Source organism: Opisthocomus hoazin, chromosome Z, assembly GCF_030867145.1.
Source record: "Opisthocomus hoazin isolate bOpiHoa1 chromosome Z, bOpiHoa1.hap1, whole genome shotgun sequence".
In the NCBI taxonomy this organism is placed as follows: Eukaryota; Metazoa; Chordata; class Aves; order Opisthocomiformes; family Opisthocomidae; genus Opisthocomus; species Opisthocomus hoazin.
This window is the reverse complement of record NC_134454.1, coordinates 89,351,529-89,371,786: the sequence shown is the minus strand read 5'-3', so window position 1 is coordinate 89,371,786 and position 20,258 is coordinate 89,351,529. Positions and strand designations below refer to the sequence as shown.

The following is a 20,258-nucleotide window of genomic DNA, read 5'->3' as shown; positions in this document are numbered from 1 at the left end:
GACACCCGAATGGGTCTGTCTCCCTCAAACTGTCCAGTCTCCTCCGACTCCACCATTTTTGGTTTCTGTGATATCCCCTAGCAATGTAATTATGAGCCATGAGAGAAACTTATCCCTTTTGTTTAAACGGGCCACCTGCCAACGTCACAATGGGCAGTGATGTCTTCTATGATGCCTTCAACCCTCCAGACACCAAAGAGAAGAAGCTCCTTAAGAATGCAACAACCCTACGCTTGTCTTTGCAAAACCGACGCCTCAGCCATGTCAGATGGATGCTGTAAAAGATGTGGCTGTCGTTCTCCAGCGCCCTGCCCCACCAACACGTGCTCACGCTGAAGTCAGGCGAGATGGGCATCACCCGCGTCCAAAAGTCCATCCTGTGCCCCTGCCTACCAGTGAAGGGTTAATGAGCCACAGATGCTAAGGCAATGCAGGAATGATCTAAAAAGCCCCAAACATCGCTGAATCAGGCACCTTTACATTCAGGGTTTGCTTTTTCAAACCCGTCTGGGCCATAAATTAGAATCTAAAAATAAAAAGACCTTGCCGAAAGTCATCCACTTTCTTGTAAAATGGAGGCTTCGACACGTAATTTCCAGTGACTGAAGATCATGTAACATTATGGTATCAGCATGTAAAAAAAAAAAGAGATAATTACAGTTCCCATATATCTCTTACGTGTGTAACAAATGCTTTTATAATGTTTCAAACACCTAATTAGTTACTTCGAGCAAGACAAGTCATGGTAATGCTCCTCGCTGTGAAATGAATACTATTAATTTTAAAGCGGACGGACTTTTACTACCTTGAGTTCCTTTTTTATCTCCCATTATCATTCTCCCACAAAATAACATAAAGTCCTTGATTATAACAAGCAGACCTCAAAACTAACGTGAATAGATCATCTGGGAATGATCTTTCAGAACTTCAGCTCAATTCTGAAGACGGGCTTTAATCAAACGTAGGGTTTTGTATTCAGTTAAGTGGTCCCTGGATTCATTTCTCCACTCCGCAACACGTAGGAAGCTGAACCGGGAGATCCGTTCGCTCCTTGTGACTATCAACGTGCTTATTAATTAGTTATTGCAAACCAGTCCTAGTCAATGTTCAACTAAAAATAAAACTGGTCCCAAACTTGCAGAAGCGTCAAAGGGTTTTACAGTCAGCTGTCATATTGCTGATTTTCAGGGTCATTTTATTTTTTTTTTTTTTCAAGATCAGAGAATTTAATTTCATTTATTGGGAAATATGCTTCCTAACGGTCAGTTGAAAAAGGATAGCTACAAATCAGGACCCATTATTTAAGCTAACTTGTCATTTCAAAGGTTGCAAACAAAAGCTGAACTGTATCTTGGGGGTTTGTCTCTCATCTAAAATTTATATTAATTTATATTACCATATAAATATTTCTTGTTATCTATAAATACAGTCAATTTTTAATCGTAAATTAAAATTTAAATTTGAAATATAGCAATGTAAATTCTCACCGAGTCAGCAGAACTCCTTTAAACTACGCACAGGTAATGAAGGGTGCCTTGAGATTACATTTGAGGGGTTATTATTTGGTTTAGAGATAGATCGAGAGCGAATCAGCACAAAGAAACCACGTCTCTTTTTTGTGGTGACTAAGACGCTACCGCAGAAATACCAAATGCCTGTGTGAATCAACGCTCGCTGACGGAGAGGCAAACCAGCGGAGACGGGTGAGGAGGAGGAACAAACGGCGAGGCTGACAGCAAACCCGAACGTCAAAATCCATTCAAAATCGGAACTCGCCCGTGGAGTGAAAGATCAAATCCGGCCCATTCTGCAAACGCTCAGAACAACAACAAAAAAATTGGTCCTCTAAATCAGTTTGCAATTAAACGTGGGCAACAGACGCAAACGCTGGTGGTTCAGAAAGGGTTTAAAGATCTTAGAATCATAGCATGGTTGGGTTGGAAGGGACCTTGAAGATCATCTGGTTCCAACCCCCCTGCCATCAGCAGGGACATCTTCCACCAGCCCAGGGTGCTCAGAGCTCCATCCAACCTGGCCTTGAACGCTGCCAGGGAGGGGGCAGCCACAGCTTCTCTGGGCAACCTGGGCCAGGGTTTCACCACCCTCATGGGGAAGAATTTCTTCCTAATATCTCAATCTGCCCTCTTGCAGTTTAGAGCCATTCCCCCTTGTCCTGTCACTACACCCCCTTGTGAAAAGCCCCTCTCCATCCTTCCTGTAGCCCCTCCAGGCACTGGAAGGCTGCTCTAAGGTCAGATGGAGACGGATCCAACGCTTCCCACCTGAAGACCACCTCTAGCTAAAAAATTAATATTTAATTAAAGTTGAAGTTTCAACAGCACGTGGATGCGTGAGATGCCGGAGATGCAGCAGCACCCAAGGACAGCCCCGTTCCCAAGAGCCCGCCATCCGGGCAGCGTCCCAGCAGTAAAATGGGAAATCAAACAAAAAGGCAGAGATTTACCCGTTACACTGGTGAATTCTGCACTTTTAATCTTTTGGATGACCTTATCCCTTGCGTATAAAATAGGGATTTTTTTCCACTGAGCTTACAACATCAAACGAAACCTAAACAAGCTCCTGGCTCTTCTGGAAGACCTGTCCTGCGAGGCAGGGTGGATTTTTATGGTGTGTGTGTACGTGTCTATACCTTGAAGAATGCTATCCGCTGAAATGCAGGTATTATATTCTACTGCTATATTCCACTGTATTTTAACAGAAAATAAGCACAATTGAATTTATACTAAGAGACAGGTATCTACTAACAGATCCTATACATGAAATTTTCTATTTCTGCTCATTTTTTCATCAGCAGTCTGCTATTACCAGCAAATATTACAGATTATCTCACTTTTCAACCCCAATTTTTATCTCAGCCAGAAACTTCCCTGACTGCCGGTGTATCGGTTGGCTGTTTATTTATTTCCTAATGGATTTAAGGTTTGTTTTATCCTTTTCTGAGAAACTTGCCTTTTACCTTCAAGTGCTCTTTCCAACCCTCCTTATGGGCAAGCCAAACCGTTTGATCCCACGCACGATGCCTGGCTGAGCACGAAGATTAAAGAGCATCCCATCAGCGGGGCTCTGGTGATTACGCCACGGCAGGAAGTGCCATCACTTCCAAAAGGGGTTTCTTTGAAAGGGTTGAGCTGAAAAAAAAGCCCTTACGAGAGAGAGCTCAAAACACGGGAGACTGTTTTTCCAGATGGTCCCCGAAATGGCCGCGTTGTGTTGGACTTGGTGGTGCTGCCAGCTGTCACCGGCAAGTCCTCCCCGTTCTCGAACCCTTACTCCAGATTTCACAGTAATTTCTCTGACAACTCCTTTGCATCCCCGAGGTTAATGTCAAACCCAGGATTTCTTTTTGTAAGCAGCAAAATAGCTCTGTTGCAAAAATGATGTGTAAACAATAAACAACTCAAAAATTCCACGGAAGCTTTCCCCTTTTTGGAAAACCACATTAATTTTATCTCACAGCTTGTCTGAAAGTTTGCAGGACTACAGGTGCGTATTCAAAAGCTCAGCGTGACCTGGACAGGCTGGAGAGTTGGGCAGAGAGGAACCTGATGAGGTTCAACAAGGGCAAGGGCAGGGTCCTGCACCTGGGGAGGAACAACCCCGGGCACCAGTACAGGCTGGGGCTGACCTGCTGGAGAGCAGCTCTGTGGAGAGGGACCTGGGTGTGCTGGGGGACGACAGGGTGACCATGAGCCAGCAGCGTGCCCTGGCTGCCAAGAAGGCCAATGGGATCCTGGGGTGCATTAGGAGGAGTGTGGCCAGCAGGTCGAGGGAGGTTTTCCTTCCCCTCTACACTGCCCTGTGAGGCCCCATCTGCAGTTCTGTGTCTACTTCTGGGCTCCCCACTTCAAGGAAGATGAGGAGCTACTGGAGAGAGTCCAGCGGAGGGCTACGAGGATGAGGAGGGGGCTGGAGCATCTCTCCTACGAGGAGAGGCTGAGGGAGCTGGGCTTGTTCAGCCTGGAGAAGAGAAGGCTGAGAGGGGACCTTAGAAATGCCTCTAAATATCTGCAGGGTGGGTGTCAGGAGGATGGGTCCAAACTCTTTTCAGTGGTGCCCAGCGACAGGACAAGGGGCAACGGGCACAAACTGAAGCAGAGGAAGCTCCAGCTGAAGATGAGGAAGAACTTCTTCCCTGTGAGGGTGACGGAGCCCTGGCCCAGACTGCCCAGGGAGGCTGTGGAGTCTCCTTCTCTGGAGATATTCAAGCCCCACCTGGACGCGGTGCTGTGCAGCCTGCTGTGGGTGACCCTGCTTGGGCAGGGGGTTGGACTGGGTGACCCACAGAGGTCCCTTCCAACCCCTACCATTCTGTGATTCTGTGAACTGTAGGTGGTATTTTGAGCCTCTTGCTGGAGGGAGCATAGTGAAATTTGTTTTTTTCCATTTAATCTATTTATTTGTTTAGTTATTTTAGCACAGAGCCCACGGTCTTCTCCAAGAGACTCTAAGAAAGTGTGCATCTAGTTGGGAATAGGACTAAGGCACCCTTCTAGGACTTTGAGCAGCACCATGGAAATTATGGAACAAAACTTAATTTGAAGCATCACAGAATCCAGGGTGAGCTCTTTTTACATCTTTTTTTTTTAACTTCAGAATTATTGCCACTATTTAAAGGCCTCGTATGAGAACATCAGTACTTTCTCCTCACTGCTAAACTCCAAGGCTGAGCTAGAATCTGCCTGATCCAGCTGTGTTTGACAGCTCTGATGTTTTTAAGACAATTAAAATAAATGAGACGTGATTACAGCAGTGCCCTCTGACACTGCCACGTCACGGGCACTTCACGCCCATCAACACGTCTCAAAGCACTTCATAAACGTGAGGAGATGAGAATCCCCCATGCACAGCCCAGGACCCGGTTCCGTTCTTACTGGTGGCGATGGGTGGTGAGGCCCTGGCCCAGGTTGCCCAGAGAAGCTGTGGCTGCCCCCTCCCTGGCAGGGTTCAAGGCCAGGTTGGATGGAGCTCTGAGCACCCTGGTGTGGTGGAAGATGTCCCTGCTGATGGCAGGGGTTTGGAACCAGATGATCTTCAAGGTCCCTTCCAATCCTGACCATTCTATGATTCTGTGATGGCTGCAGGCAAACGTTAGGACCCACGCGTGCAAAAACACCCAACCCAGCCATGTGAGCCCCGATTTGGTACCCAAACCAGGAGTGACCGGGGAGCCACCGAGCATCCTCACTTCCCACTGAACTCAGCCATCGCTCTCTTTGCATTAGTTCATCTTCTAGGGCCAACTAATATCTTCTCCACGTTCCTTACAACCTTCAACCCATCCCCTTCCTGACGCTCCACCGAGGTGTCACTCTCATTTCACGCACACTTGGCCGCGACCGGTGACTTGATCTGACGCAGGATGGAGATCTGAACTCCGAACCTCTGTCCCATCTGTCTCGCTCGGCTCCTGTCGCTCCCTCTCTGCTCGCAGTCAGGCTCGGGGGGATTTGCAGAAGGCGAGATGCTCGTGTCCCAGCTGCGAACCGAACCCAACAAGCCTGGCTCCTACCATGTGTTCGCCACCAACTCACCCCGCTGCCTACACGCCGTTTATCCCACAAGTGACACCGGGCTGCAGAAGACGCTTGCCTCCGGCAGTGGCCTCAGAAATGCCAACTTGAATTTAAGAGCTGTCTTTTACAGAGCCTTTCACGCTGCCATCCCAAGTGCTTTGGGTGTTGTGGCCTTTCAGGCGGGACCAGATGGACACACATCGCTGTTTCGGAGCGTCTGCCCCTTGCAGCAGGTCTCTACAAGCATTGAAACAACGAAAAAGCCTTATATATAGAATGACAGAATCATTACGGTTGGAAAAGACCTTTAAGATAATTGACTCCAACCGTTAATCTCACACTGCCAAGTCCACCACTAAACCATGTCCCCAGGCGCCACATCTCCACGCCTTTTCAATCCCTCCAGAGATGGGGACTCCTCCACTCCCCTGGGCAGCCCGGTCCAATTCGGTGAAGAAATGGCAATATGGCTACAAAAGAAAGCTGGACCTTGTTGCAGATAAGATGAGAAGCTTGCCCCAGGCAGGGGCAGGAAATTTTGCCTGCAAGACTGAGCCCTTCTGGGTGAAGGAGAAGCCCAACCTAACTGAGGGGTCCCACTTCTTCAGCTCTCGTGAATCCAACACACGTCCGCTCATTTTTCAATTAAACCTAGATTCCTACTCAAGCCCCCTCAGAAGCTGAGCTGCCATCAGCACACGCACAAGTGCGAGCTACCAGCCAGCAGCTGAAGTGGATCGTAAGTGCAGAGAAACACAGGACAGGATACTTCAAGTGAGCTCTTCATAATGCTGTACACGAGGAGAAAAACACAAGTTTTTTCTCAGGTGTGAATCACAGAATCCCACCATGGTCGGGGTTGGCAGGGACCTCTGTGGGTCACCCAGTCCAACCCCCTGCCCAAGCAGGGTCACCCAGAGCAGGCTGCACAGCACCGCGTCCAGGCGGGGCTTGAATATCTCCAGAGAAGGAGACTCCACAGCCTCCCTGGGCAACCTGGGCCAGGGCTCTGTCACCCTCAGAGGGAAGGAGTTCTTCCTCATCTTCAGCTGGAGCTTCCTCTGCTTCAGTTTGCGCCCATTGCCCCTTGTCCTGTTGCTGAGCACCACAGAAAAGAGTCTGGCCCCATCCTCCTGACCCCCACCCTGCAGATCTTTAGAGGCATTTCGAAGGTCCCCTCTCAGCCTTCTCTTCTCCAGGCTGAACAAGCCCAGCTCCCTCAGCCTTTCCTCATAGGAGAGATGCTCCAGTCCCCTCACCATCCTCGTAGCCCTCCGCTGGACTCTCTCCAGCAGCTCCTCATCTTTCTTGAACTGGGGAGCCCAGAACTGGACACAGCACTCCAGATGGGGCCTCACCAGGGCAGAGTAGAGGGGAAGGAGAACCTCCTTCGACCTGCTGCCCACACTCCTCCTAATGCACCCCAGGATCCCATTAGCTTTCTTGGCAGCCAGGGCACGCTGCTGGCTCATGGTCACCCTGTCGTCCCACAGCACACCCAGGTCCCTCTCCACAGAGCTGCTCTCCAGCAGGTCAGCCCCAGCCTGTACTGATGCATGGGGCTGTTCCTCCCCAGGTGCAGGACCCTGCCCTTGCCCTTGTTGAAACCATGTACAAAGTTAGGAAAATAAAACCCAAGTGCAAATGTACAGCACCTTTTTCGAGTGCGAAACGAGTGTATATGCTAAGAAATCATGCAAGCACCAAACCATCTATAGTTCCATCATCACAAAAGAGCTCTCCCCTGCGCAGCTCTAATCCACACGGCCACAACGGCCCAGGCTGGTCCACTGTATTTGCAAATATGCAAAATCTCCACAACTCACTCCCCAGGTGTTTTGAAGGCCTTACGCCATTTGCGCTGCTCTAAAAGCAGTCCTCTTCTCCGGTTGATTAGCGCTCAACCAAACCCGCCTCTGCCAGGGATGAAAAGAAAATTTGAGCCTCTGTCTACAGAGCAAGATGAAAGCTAAAATACAGAGCTAACAATACTTTGTGTCGGGCGGCCAAGTAGTAGCTGGAGGAGGTAAGATCCACAGGCATCACTCAACGCAAATGGTCCTTCATACCAAGACAACGAGCACCGTCACATAAACATTGGTATGATGCCTACAAAAACACAGGAACTTCTTCCTAGCTTCACACTTACCACGGGGAGAAGAACACCAGTTTGAGAACCATTTGCAAGGTACTTGTGAAGACCTGAGGCCCTCTTAGGACTATCCCCCCATCCAGAGGAGACCCACGATCCGTTGACGCCTACCTGTTGACGCCATCCCTGGAGAAGAAGACCGTGTACGTCTGGACGCTGCCTCTGACTTCGGCGGGTGGGCGCCAGCTGAGACGGACAAACCGGCTGGAGACCAAAACAGGGACCACATCTCGGGGGGCAGAGGGGAGGACACTGGAACTTGGGACAGCTGGAGGGGAAGGAGAGGAGTCAGTCAGAGAGGCCGGTGACACGGGGGTGTCGGGGCGGGCGGGAGGTGCCGTGGTGGCCACGGCTGAGGTGTTACGGAACAAAGGGCCAAGGTGGCATGGAATAAGCGTGAGTAAAGTGACAGGGGATGGAAGAGAGAGAAAAAAAAAACCTAATAGTAAAAATCACACTTTAAAATACACCATCCTCTAAAGTGAACAGCAACACGCAAACCTCGAGTAGGCTACTTCCTCCGGATAACTGGAAACTATTTCTTGCACGAGGGGTCAGAAGGAGACGTCCCTTTGCTCGCTCCTGTTTCACTGGGTTGGCCTCCTGCCCCCCAAGCAGCAGAAGTCATTCACCTCATTAACCAGCAATAACTGACCACGCAAAGCCTGACGCCCACAAACTTTTGGGAAGCACAGAAACTAAGCAGCGTGCTTCAGCGCCTGGCTTCTTAGCTAATTGCATCAAAGCAGAATAAAATGAAAAGAAAAAAAGACAGTAAAACTCATCCCTGCTCCCCACGGAAAAGTGTTTCGTCTACGTGCAAAACCCAGAAACGCCCAAACTGCAGATTCAAGCAGTAAAGTTAATTTGAGAACGGTTCCTATTTATAGAGTTTGAGGATTTGGTTGTCCCCAATCCACGTGAAAGCTGCCAACATAAATAAGTAAATAAATAAAAATATTCGCTTTAAGTGATCAGCTGCCCCCCTGACTCGGCGCGTGCACCTTACGGGGCACCCACAGTCACCGAACCTTCTCCGAGGGCAAACACGATGCGTAAGGACCGATTTCACGGGCCACACCGGCCCCGAAAAGCAGGTCTTCACCACTGGTACCAAACCAAAAAGCAATTCATTTTTTTCATTATTGCAAATCTTTTTCGGTCAGTCCCTATGCATATACTGTGAACTCTAACAGTAGCATTAATTTACTTATTTAGTAATTTACTAATTTATTAATTGAGATCATTAACAGCGTTGTATTATCGAAAGAGCTTATGAAGAACAGCTCTATGCAAAAAGCATGACGTTCCCTAGCTTAGGATTTTCTTCTGTTATCCCTAATTTATTATTAAAAGTCACTGATACCGCTGTTATTATTAATAACAAACATTATTACCTCTTACTTATTGTGATCCATCCAAAACCAGAGGGAATTAAGGAATTTCCCAGTGGCATTTCCAGAGTAATGATGTGTTGAAAGAAAATATTAAGCCACAGTCATAGCTCTTTTTGGCTGCAAAGTTGCCGATCCGTTATTTGCACTGAGCTGGCGTTTAGCGTCCTTAGTCACGGGCCACTGATCTAAATAATGTGCAAACACGAGGCTAAAGAATAATCCTGTGTACATTTATATTACGACGACGCGACTATTTTGCTTCATGGTCAAAGCCAGCAGATATGGGCTTCTGGTCTATTCTATATGTTGACTCATGTATTATAAGAGTAAGCGCATTGTCTTCTTCTAACGAGGGCTGCAGTAGGTGAACATCTCTAGAGAAGTACCAAGGGCATGATTGGGAAAAAAAAACAAACCCACACAGACAAACCTTTGAGGCTTTTTCAGAGTTCTGGTGCTTAAATCAAAAACAGCAATTCAGAAAAAGCCCCGGTATTAACTCTCTTGGCATCTGAGGGCCTGTAGAAATTCTCATTTCCCCACAAAACACCCTGGCCCATGGTTCCTCCACCAAATATCCATCCTCCTGGTCAGGCACGGCTGTCTAGCACCTCTCTTCCATCAAAACCCTTTCAGTTTTCAGAAACTTGTGCTGTCACAGAATCACAGAATGTTCAGGGCTGGCAGGGCCCTCTGTGGGTCACCCAGTCCAACCCCCTGCCCAAGCAGGGTCACCCACAGCAGGCTGCACAGCACCGCGTCCAGGCGGGGCTGAATATCTCCAGAGAAGGAGACTCCACAGCCTCCCTGGGCAGCCTGGGCCAGGGCTCTGTCACCCTCGGAGGGAAGAAGTTGTTCCTCATCTGCAGACGGAACTTCCTCTGCTTCGGTTTGCGCCCATTGCCCCTTGTCCTGTCGCTGGGCACCCTGGAAAGAGTCTGGCCCCATCCTCCTGACACCCACCCTGCAGATATTTAGAGGCATTTCTAAGGTCCCCCTTCAACCTTCTCTTCTCCAGGCTGAACAAGCCCAGCTCCCTCAGCCTCTCCTCGTAGGGGAGATGCTCCAGTCCCCTCCTCATCCTCGTAGCCCTCTGCTGGACTCTCCCCAGTAGCTATGACCAGCCCCAAGTCCAGATATGTACATTTAGGTGACTACATATATACTGGTGTCTAAGCTGCCCCCTAGACAATGAGGACATCTACCTAGCACAGATGACAGAGCCCAAAAAAGCTCCTCAAACCACCAAACAGTGGTATCCACCTTCAAACACGCCAAGTATCTAAAATCTGGAGGTGAACCCACACCCTTCGTGACCTCCTGCCTGTGGCTGACCTACTAGGCGTCAACTGGTGACAACAACAGCAAAAACTGAGGTGAAAAGCGGCAAGATTGGGACTGCAGCCCCAGTCCACTAAGCATGCGTTTTAGTCTGGCTTCCACTAAACTCTGTAGAGCTATCACTGCCAGAAGCAATTTCACTTTTATTGCTGCTAGCAGCGAGTAACAAACATATAGGGTACAATACTACAATATAGAGAGACATATAACCCGAAATTATCTCAGCAAGCAACGTCGGCAATCCTTCAATCTTTCATATGACTACAGAAGATCAATCCAGCACCGGTTAAACCATCTTCATCAGAGTCTGACAGGCTCTGATTTCAGCCTGATGTGGTTCATATTAACTCCTCGCCAAGCGCATCTTTCTCCGCTCTCCCGGCAGCGTGAATAATCATCTGCCGCTCTACGAGGCGAGCGGAAAACCGGACCGCTGGATTCATCTTCCACGTGTGCAAATGACTATATCAGCAACCGAGAAGGGCTGATAGGAGCTGACCCTCATGATTCCATTTAGGAAGCCAAATGGAGCACCTCAAAGTCAGAACCAAATCCCCCGTTATTTATAATCCAGAATCAGCTACGAGTTCTGTGATCATCTTAATATTTTGCCATTAGGATCCATCCTTGCGCTCCTAAAGCCAACGTCCTTCAAAAATTTAGAACTATGCTTGATGTAGGTGCTCAGGACCCGCTTGTTAACAGCTTTTATTTATAAAATGTAGAGCAGTTGTAAAACACGCGCAAGGCCAACTATTTCTGGGGTTTGAAAACAACTAAGGGTAAAACATCGTGCGGGACATCCCACTTCACCACTGCTTCCCATACACAGCAGCCATAGGCTGTTTGAAATTAAAAATAATAGGAATATGAGACTCAATTCAAAGAGATGGCTTTTTTTTTTTTTACTATTGTTCATAGTTTTGTTTGGGTTTTGGTTGTTTTTAAGGTTTTTTTTGGCTTTTTTTTTCTTTTTTAAACGTATAGGTACTTTCCTGCAGGCAGGGAAGGAGGAGATCCAAGCAGCAGCCATCTCCCCTCTAAATAGTGTTTTTAGAGCCCAGCAAAAGCTTCTGTTGGACATCCAAGAAGAGATGATGGACAAATGGAAAAAAGCCCTCGTAATTACATCCCACAAGCGATCTGGTGTCCAGAAGATATAACATTATTGTTGCTAAGCAGAGGTGGCAATAGATGGCATGGGTTTATTCATGAGCCCCTCCTGCTAAGAGACACGGGTGCAAATTCCCCAAATCCAAGTTATAAAACATCTCACGTTCTCACTCAAGTGCTCTCAGGGATATTATTCATATATATATATATATATATATATATATATAGGTACAAACACACCCAGACCTCAGCACAGTTTTGGACCTCTGCCATTCACTTGCCTTTTTTTTTTCCCTTTTTTTACATATTCACCAAGTTGACAGAAAAGGGAAAGAAGTTTAAGGAAAGTTTAAGGGAAGAAGCTGCAAGTTGAAGATGAAAAATAAGTTCAGAAGTTCTTGTGCATACAGAAAATGCTGCTCTTAGCTGCCAGCGATATCGATCTAAAAGCCGTCCCGGTAATCTTCATGGAGGACCGAGTTCTGAACTGATAAAGATAAATTTGACTTCTCTGCTTTTAAAGCAATTAGAATTTGCATGATATTAGTTAATGGTGCTTAATTTAATTGAACATTTATTTTTCTTTTTTTTTTTTTTTTTTTTTTAAATGTTAGGGGTTGGATTGAAGCCTGTTCTACGCATACCACGTTGCCACATGCCTAAATTAAAAAGGACACTCCATTTTCAGGGGGATAAATTAATACAGAAAGAGACTGGGCTACCTATAGGAACTGTCTGTATCTCACAAAGCGGTTAATGTACATGGTATTATCCATTCAGCTTTTTTTTAATTATAACCTCACCCAAGCAAAGACTATTCATGGAATTGCCACTGTTTTACACTTGCAAGTCTGTTAAAATAAGGACCTTTACCATAGGCTAGCTACACTTCTAAATACCGTTAATTAGAGCTTGCTGAGGGATTTGAAACTCAATACTTTTTCAGCAAAAATGAGAAAACCATCGCGCTTCCAATCTTCAACCTCCCGCTGCAAATCACACTTCCCCTGAACATCCCTCACACCCCGACGCCAAAACATTTCAAGACATCAGATGAAAATTTCCAGCCAAGACACTACCTCGAAAATATTTTTATGCCTTCTAACGACTATTTCAATTCCTTGATTTGAATTGTTTTTTAATACAAATTTTTATCTATTTCCATTTTAAACAACTTTTGAGAATTTCACTGAATGTATTTGAACGTAAAAGGGACATTTAGGGTTTAAGTCAAGCATTTCATTTCAGAAAAAAACAAGGTGCTATATTCAAGTTAAAATATAAACCTTTTCGATTAATTCACGTCTCTCCTCCCCTCCTCAAAATTCTCCTTAGGTTTAGCATTTTAAATCGGTTATTTAAATCGGTACAGCACGAATTTCAAGTCTGACATAAGAACCTGAATCTGTTCTCATCTCCAAATCCTCGGTTTCAAAAGGGAAAGCAATTTACTGGGAATTTTAATTCCAGAAATAACAGCAAATACGTGCTTCTTGCTTGGTGCTGCCTGGTACAGCCGTAGCCTGGTCAACCCAGTCTCCTGCCACCCTCCTGCCCTCAGAGAACTTAGTCTTTTTTAAACCTTTTCTTTTTCTGAAATTCAGAACCTTTTTGACCCATCTCGCACCTTCCACTGAGCAAACTGTGAAAGTCGTGAGTGAGAAAAAAAAAAAGCTCGCTGCAGGAACGTCTCACTCGAGAGATGCTGCGTAGGCAACACCCAGCACCCGAACAAGCCAGGCGCTCTTCCCGTAAAGCATCCTTAAAGCAAAAGATCCCCAACAGATATCCATTTTTGTTGCAATTCGTCATTTTTTTTCACAACATAGACACTTTGGAAAGAATCCTTTCCATTTCGTTTTACAGAATTTTTTGGGCAGAGAGGAACCTGATGAGGTTCAACAAGGGCAAGGGCAGGGTCCTGCAGCTGGGGAGGAACAACCCCAGGCACCAGTACAGGCTGGGGCTGACCTGCTGGAGAGCAGCTCTGTGGAGAGGGACCTGGGTGTGCTGGGGGACAACAGGGTGACCATGAGCCAGCAGTGTGCCCTGGCTGCCAAGAAGGCCAATGGGATCCTGGGGTGCATTAGGAGGAGTGTGGGCAGCAGGGCGAGGGAGGTTCTCCTTCCCCTCTACACTGCCCTGGTGAGGCCTCATCTGGAGTCCTGTGTCCAGTTCCGGGCTCCCCAGTTCAAAAAGATGAGGAGCTACTGGAGAGAGTCCAGCGGAGGGCTACGAGGATGGTGAGGGGACTGGAGCATCTCTCCTAGGAGGAGAGGCTGAGGGAGCTGGGCTTGTTCAGCCTGGAGAAGAGAAGGCTCAGAGGGGACCTAATAAATGCCTACAAATATCTGCAGGGTGGGTGTCAGGAGGATGGGGCCAGACTCTTCTTACTGGTGCCCAGTGACGGGACAAGGGGCAACGGGCACAAAGTGAAGCAGAGGAAGCTCCAGCTGAACACGAGGAAGAACTTCTTCCCTCTGAGGGTGACGGAGCCCTGGCCCAGGCTGCCCAGGGAGGCTGTGGAGTCTCCTTCTCTGGAGATATTCAAGACCTACCTGGACAAGGTCCTGTGCAGCCTGTTCTAGGTGACCCTGCTTGGGCAGGGGGTTGGACTGGGTGACCCACAGAGGGCCCTTCCAACCCCGAACATTCCATGATTCTGTGTTCACATGCGTTGGGTCTTACCACCGACACGGAGCACGTGCCGGGGTGTCGGGGTACCCCAGCATACGTTTTGAGATTTTTCAGCCCATATGCGGCGGTACTCATTCACCAAATCAAAGATCTGTCCTTGCTGCCATACATCCCTCCCCCCTTCTGGCTCCTCGCACAGTCATTCATTACTACTCGGTGCCATAATGATGTTCTTAGAAACGAGTCATGCGGTATTAATTTTTATTATGCCTCTTCTGCGACATTCCGAACCTTGCTATAAATCACTGAAGTTCACGTGTGTCAACAACGCCTGATGGTACCGTATGAGCAATTCACTCCTGACTCAGCACCTCGCAGGATCAGGCCAACAGAGCTCTGGAAACAGCACGTCCGTATCGGAAACGCAAAAACTCGGAGACTGGGGAGATTTTACTACTTCCACCCTACGCAACAAGAACCACATTGGAAACTAAATACAAACAGGCGCTTCTCTTCTCTCCAGCCTCATTTTCTCAAACACAGGCAAGAGATGCCCCGAAGGATAACGGCTTAATCACCGAGCTGTGATTGAGGGAGGAGGGAGGTGAGTTATCAGCTAAATGGCGCGACCTCAAACTAGTAAATGGAGACAGCTCCATGGAAAGCAAGCCAGAGCATCTCCTCCTACACGCTCCTCTTGACAGGGAGAAGCTGCTAACGCTCGCAGAAGAGCACGCAGGGTCCGTCCCCTGGATGGACCGTGAGATTCTGAGGCCGACACCGCAGTTAGGGAAGGAAAAATGCCCAGAGGGCCGTGCCACCAAACCCAGCCCCTTCCTCAGCCCCAGGAAACTCAGGACGTTGAACCGCTCTCTAGCCCACACCTGCAAACCAGCCGTGCCGTTCTAGGACTTTATTCTCTGCTCTTCACCACAATATCTGATTGTCTCTCAGGAGCCAGAGGAAAAACAAGACAAACGTCCATCAAACATCTACTCTTTCAACCTCCAGCCCAGTCTTGGGGCATGGACAGCCACTGGAGGGAAGATAGATGGAGAAGACAACCACATCGCCCCTTTAATTCCCCCAGAGAAGAGCCAACAGCTTTCCTTTCTGTCTCCTCTTCCATCGGGGAAGAGACCCTGAAGGGGTGGCAAAGCATGTGGAAGACAAGAGAAGGATAAACGGCTGGAAAATGGGATCACACTGCAAGATCTGAAAGTTGGGGTGTGCTGGGGTGGGAAGCAAGAAGAGAGGCAAGGAGGAAAGTCCTGGGAAGAGCACATGTTAGGTGGCCAGAGAGGCAAAAGGCATGGTCAGGCTGAAGAAGGCTACAATAACTATCAATAGAATACCACAGGTTAAAATATCATTTATCTGGATCCCCTGTAGGAGTCAAAAGATGTGCTATCTGTGCTTACTTTGAATATCAGCAGTGCGATATAGACCTACACCATCCCATAATTGCATTTCATCTGGGGCAGTTGTGCCCAAGGGTTATACTATTTTAAGGATGATGCGAGCCAGACACGGCCCTGCTGTTAAACGCGCAAAACAAGACTTTGTACAACCGTGGCCCCTGTGGGGAGTTACAAATAATGATTTGAACCTGTAGCAGGCAAGGCAAAGAGCTTCGCGCCGGGGTCAAAAGGAGGAGAGCATCTATGGGGACAGAATCACAGAATGGTCGGGGTTGGAAGGGACCTCTGTGGGTCACCCAGTCCAACCCCCTGCCCAAGCAGGGTCACCCACAGCAGGCTGCACAGCACCACGTCCAGGCGGGGCTTGAATATCTCCAGAGAAGGAGACTCCACAGCCTCCCTGGGCAGCCTGGGCCAGGGCTCCGTCACCCTCAGAGGGAAGAAGTTCTTCCTCCCGTTCAGACAGAACTTCCTCTGCTTCAGTTTGTGCCCGTTGCCCCTTGTCCTGTCGCTGGGCACCACTGGAAAGAGTCTGGCCCCATCCTCCTGACACCCACCCTGCGGATATTTATAAACATTTCTAAGGTCCCCTCTCAGCCTTCTCTTCTCCAGGCTGAACAAGCCCAGCTCCCTCAGCCTCTCCTCCTAGGAGAGATGCTCAAGTCCCCTCCTCATCCTCGTAGCCCTGCGCTGGCCTCTCTCCAGTAGCTCCTCATCTTTCTTGAAGTGGGGAGCCCAGCACTGGACACAGCACTGCAGATGGGGCCTCACCAGGGCAGAGCAGAGGGGAAGGAGAACCTCCCTTGACCTGCTGGCCACACTCCTCCTAATGCACCCCAGGATCCCACTGGCCTTCTTGGCACCCAGGGCACACTGCTGGCTCATGGTCACCCTTTCATCCCCCAGCACTCCCAGGTCCCTCTCCGCAGAGCTGCTCTCCAGCAGGTCCGCCCCAGCCTGTACTGGTGCCTGGGGTTGTTCCTCCCCAGGTGCAGGACCCTGCCCTTGCCCTTGTTGAACCTCATCAGGTTCCTCTCTGTCCAACTCTCCAGCCTGTCCAGGCCAACAGTGATGACAGTGTTTGCATCATCGCAGGAAAGCTGCTTGGGCAGAGTTCGAAGGAAGAGATTTTATTTTTCTCACATCATTAACTACTGTCACCTAAGAGCTACTTTACACAAAAAAAACAGGCGGAGTCAAGGCAGCGAAGATGAAGCCCTGCTGACCAAGGTCTAAGGGTGCTGGGTGCGAAGAGCTGCCTGGCATCACCATCCCAGCACGGTCCCAGGTGTGACCGCAGCTCCACCAGAACAGGAAAGGTTTTACTGGTTTCTCTTTTTTGGGGGGAGCTGGTGTGCCCCAGGCTGGCAGCTGCAGCCTCCACGGACAGACACTACGGCCGCGCTCCCGTCACTAACCTCTATTCCATTTTAAGAAATCACCTATAAATGATAAAAACCACTTTCATATCATTTCTTTAGCTGCAGTAAATCCGAGATCTTTCTGTTTTCACACCTGAGCTTGCTCTGGACACCGCCTGGCCAGCAGCTCTCCACTGGGGGACTCAGGTGGGCTGCGACAGGCACCCACTTCTTGCTTCCAGCGCACATCTGTGTGCACATCTGTCTGCGTATTATATTCCTTTTCTTTCCTTTTACAGCTGAGAAAACTGCTATCCGCATTTGCAAGGAAAAGAAAAATCAATAGCAAACGTGGCCCTAATGGCTGCTTACGTTCGTGCAGTGAAAAGATCTTATTAATTAACTGATGCTACTCTAAAAAAAATCAAAAATAATGGGCAAACTTATTAATTTACTGACGCTACTCTAAAAAAAATCAAAAATAATGGGCAAACTTATTAATTTACTGATGCTACTCTAAAAAAAATCAAAAATAATGGGCAAAATTATTAATTTACTGATGCTACTCTAAAAAAAAATCAAAAATAATGGGCAAACCCAGCACTGACCAGCTCTCGTGTTCAGAGAAGCGCTGTTGCTCTCCCCCTCGGAGCTGCGAAGGCAGGGCTGGCGTCACCGCGCCGGTGACATCCGTCATCATCCATTAGTCACCGAGAAAAATAGGGGGGGGCAAGGGGCTGTTGCTTGCGAGAAATTCAATCACCCGCAAACGCTCCCCGAGGAAAGGCCGGGCAGTGAATCCAGGCAGCCAGCTCCGACCCACCGAACAATAGCTGCCACCCACGGAAAAAGGAAAAAAAAGCAGAAATCAGCTTTTTAAAGGCTTTTTCAGGCAGTCGAGGGACTTGCGAGGGGTCTCATGGTCAAACACCGCCAGCGTTAAACAGCAAACAAATGCTGGCACCATCGCTGGTGTTCAAAACGCGTGAGCACGTTCCTATTTCCACCAGTGAAATTCAGCAGCCGTTTCCAGTAACGACAGGGAGAGTGGCTGCAGGGTCCACGCTTCCCCGCTGCTCGCCATCAGCTGCTTCTCCTCATCCTCCTCCCTGCGACCACCGGCTCTCCCGCAACAGCGTGCCGTGGGGGGGTTATTTATTTTCTAGCAAAAGCTGATCTTGCTTTAAAACTGAGCCCTGAAGGGTTTCAAAACTATTCATGAACGTAGTTGACTAATATTTTTTGCCAAGGAAAAGAAAAAAAGAGTGAAAAATTTGAAAGTATGACCGAGATGTTCTCATTTTGAGAAATAACCATTTCTTTCATGGAAACATTCCGGAATCTCTCAGCTGGTTCTCAAGAAAAGCTTCTGATGTTTGATTTTGAAATATCATCTTCTCAATATTTGCATTATATTTGCATCAGAACCACACTCCCTTGTCCCTGCTCCTTGGAGCACCCCGAAACGGTGTAAGCTTGGAGCCCCCTACCCTGGGGAGCCCACGTGAGGTTTCTGACAGCGGGTGGACTCCTCACCGAGGCAGACTACGTACTTGAACCCTTCGCTCCCACTCCGAGATGCCAATCAAGACCCACCCCTCAATCTCTCTTTTTCCCTCAAGTTCTATTCACAGCAGCTCGTAGACCAACTTTTAGCATCCATGAGACCTCCAAAGATCTTCGGTCAACCGTTATTTAAATGTATAAGAAAGTATAATCACTGAATTACACCCAACGCACGCTCCTCGCTGCTACTCCACTCCCGCAAGGTTTCGCTGATGGACACAGACGAGCCTCCGCGTCTTGACGAGGTCAGCTCACGGGAAGCTTCAACTCACACACGCCTTGGCAGCTCTTCCCCTCTACACTGCCCTGGTGAGGCCTCATCTGGAGTACTGTGTCCAGTTCTGGGCTCCCCAGTTCAAGAAAGATGAAGAGCTACTGGAGAGAGTCCAGCAGAGGGCTACAAGGATGGGGAGGGGACTGGAGCATCTCCCCTACGAGGAGAGGTTGAGGGAGCTGGGCTTGTTCAGCCTGAAGAAGAGAAGGCTGCGAGGGGACCTTAGAAATGCCTACAAATATCTGAAGGGTGGGTGTCAGGAGGATGGGGCCAAGCTCTTTTCAGTGGTGCCCAGTGACAGGACAAGGGGCAATGGGCACAAACTGAGGCACAGCAAGTTCCGTCTGAAGATGAGGAAGAACTTCTTCCCTCTGAGGGTGACGGAGCACTGGAACAGGCTGCCCAGAGGCCTGTTCCTCTTTCTTGAAGTGGGGAGTCCAGAACTGGACACAGCACTGCAGATGGGGCCTCACTAGGGCAGAGTAGAGGGGAAGGAGGCAGAGTAGAGGGGAAGGAGGCCACCCTCCTCCTCCAGCATACATCTGCTAAGGTTTAGCACCTCAGTTCACTGGGTGTTATCCTTCTTTCCCTAAAAAACTTTGCTCAGCCTGCGTCAGCCTCCTGTTCGCCTCTGTCTTGCCAAGAGGAGACGCATCACCACAACTCCCTTCGGCGGCCCCGGTTCACTAACGCTGCTCGGGGAGCTGCTCCCCACGACCAAGCTGATCTCAACAAATCCCTACAGCACCCGCTTCTGTGGCTTACACATCAGGATGAACTGGAAAATGAATTAAAAAAAATCAATTTCCCAAGAAGGGATTTTGAGTTGCCCAATAGAACCGTGGTCCACAACGCATCCTAGGTCTTGCGATAAACCACAAAATCCGGCCAACTGGCTTTGCTTCACCGAGCATCTGCCACGTGTTGGCCACACAAAATCTAAGGGAAGAGCAAAGGCGAACTCATGAGATGCTTTACCGCAAAGAACATTCATCAGTAAAGTACCGGGTCTGACCTGCACCAAAACCATCGACCTATTGACCACACAGCCCAAAAAAGAGACAGAAAAAGATGACAGACAGCTGTGTAACCAAGGCATTTCGCCTGGATTAGAGGTGTTCCTGGTCCAACCGCTAGCTCTGCGAGAATTTCAGCATAATATACAACATCTCTCTTGTACAGCTCCCATCTTTTCCCCTCTGCAAAATGAAATAATCATGCTCGTTTTTCATCGCTTTTTTATGACATGAATCACAACACACAGCATTCCTCAGGCAGGCAATATAAAAACCCCCTCCCAAATCACTTAGCTCGAGACAGGAGTCATCGTGTAAGTAAATTCAGGAATGTGAAACGCTCAGATCTCATGGAAATAAAAGTATCAGAAGAGACTGAGGAGGATCTAAGAGGTCTTTCTCCATCTGCAATCGCCCAGGTGCCACGACTACTTTGCTCTCACCAC

The 20,258-nt window shown here is 48.5% G+C and overlaps 1 protein-coding gene across 1 annotated transcript in view; it reads right to left on the bottom strand.

The window, feature by feature from the left end:
- Positions 1–20,258, bottom strand: part of LOC104339063 (netrin receptor DCC) — a 680,511-nt gene that overhangs the window by 208,968 nt on the left and 451,285 nt on the right. The window contains exon 8 of the mRNA XM_075411440.1: positions 7,798–7,954. Within this exon, the coding sequence (XP_075267555.1) occupies positions 7,798–7,954 (157 nt within the window). The remainder of the gene's footprint in view (positions 1–7,797; positions 7,955–20,258) is intronic.